General features: G+C 37.4%; 1 protein-coding gene across 1 annotated transcript in view; it reads right to left on the reverse strand.

Moving 5' to 3' along the window:
- The window catches only part of LOC101860497 (MAM and LDL-receptor class A domain-containing protein 2-like), a gene marked incomplete at its 5' end in the record, with an annotated part of 192461 nt that overhangs the window by 155604 nt on the left and 35361 nt on the right, over nt 1-1496 (reverse strand). The window contains one exon of the mRNA XM_035969949.1: nt 835-940. Within this exon, the coding sequence (XP_035825842.1) occupies nt 835-940 (106 nt within the window). The remainder of the gene's footprint in view (nt 1-834; nt 941-1496) is intronic.

A 1496-nucleotide genomic window follows, 5' to 3' on the forward strand; every position in this document is an offset into this window, starting at 1 on the left:
AAACACACACACACACACACATACATACACACACACACACAAACTCACACACACACACACACACAAACACGTCCATGCACAGACATACGTACATTCTTGTACATAAACACATCCATTATCAAGAGTTTGCCAGAAGTTCCCAACTTACTTCCAACTGCTAGAAGTCACAATTTGCTGCTTTACGGCTATTAGTCACAATTCACTGCCTTCCAAATTCTTAATTGCTTCCACTCTATAGAGTCTTGAGACTCACAAAAACCACTACTTTATACTTTCCTGCTTTTTTTCCTTAAACTTTCTAAAACAAAATCTTTTTTCCTGCATTGTGATATGCAACCCATTGGAGCACCTCTCAAAAAATTAGAAAATGCTCATTTTCAAGAGAAAACATAATATTGATTGGACCAACAGTAAAGACACTGTCGTCAAAACTGTAAACAGCAAAGAAAGAAATGGAAAGAAAATATTTGAAGCAGCATTCACTATTTAAGTAATCTCAGGATTTTAAAATAACCACAACAAGATTCTTCTTTTCAAAGTTTTAGTAAGAGTTTTACAGCACTCACAACAGAAATAGTTTAAATAACTGCCAAATATTTGAGGTATTACGAGAGAGTAATACACAAAGAAAATAAGGAGGAAAGATAAGGACAATAGATATTTAATAGGAAAGAAGAATCAAACCACAGGAGAGCACCCACCAGCAAACAACCTTCATTTTTTAGTTATTTGTGAAAAGGGTAGGTATGATGAACCAAGAGAGCAGAAGGTCAGTATGTCACGGTCAAATCTGTTCCTTCGTTATGGACAGAGAAATCTGAAACATGGACTTACGTGCTTGGGGACATTTCTTCTTGATCACCACAATGTCATCTATGGCAATGTCTCCTTTGATGCCACTGCCAACTATTCCCTCAAAGGCAAGACGGGCGTTAGCACTCTGGACAATGGTAGAAAGAAAAATGGACAGGTAAATATTTTTAAAAAACAAAAATTGTAAAAATAAAACATGTTATAGGAGGAGTGGATGAGGAGAAAATGAAGAAGGAAACAAAAACTGAAGAGGAGGAAGAAAACGAGAAGAAGAAAAAGAAGAGAAAAAGAAGAAGAAAAAGGGAGAAAATAGTGGGAGAGGAAGAGAAGAAGAATGAGGGAAAAGGAAGAAAAAGAAGACAAAGAAGATGATGATGATGAGAAGAAGAAAAAGATGATGAGAAAAAGAAAAATAGAAAAAGAGCAGAAGGCAGACAAGGAGGAGGAGAAAGAGAGAGAGAGAATATTAGCAATACAACAATAGCAAAAACAATGGCAACAATAGCATCATCAACAACAACAGCAACAACAGCAACAACAACACCATCCAAGGAGATGGAGACCTTGGTGAGACGCATCCTTCTCAGGGTCACGAAACGGCGCAACAGTTGAATTACTGACTCCATTTTCACCGAAACCTGTCAGCCACTCACACACACACACACACACACACACACACACAC

The sequence above is a fragment of the Aplysia californica genome, unplaced genomic scaffold (genome assembly GCF_000002075.1).
Source record: "Aplysia californica isolate F4 #8 unplaced genomic scaffold, AplCal3.0 scaffold00200, whole genome shotgun sequence".
In the NCBI taxonomy this organism is placed as follows: domain Eukaryota; kingdom Metazoa; phylum Mollusca; class Gastropoda; order Aplysiida; family Aplysiidae; genus Aplysia; species Aplysia californica.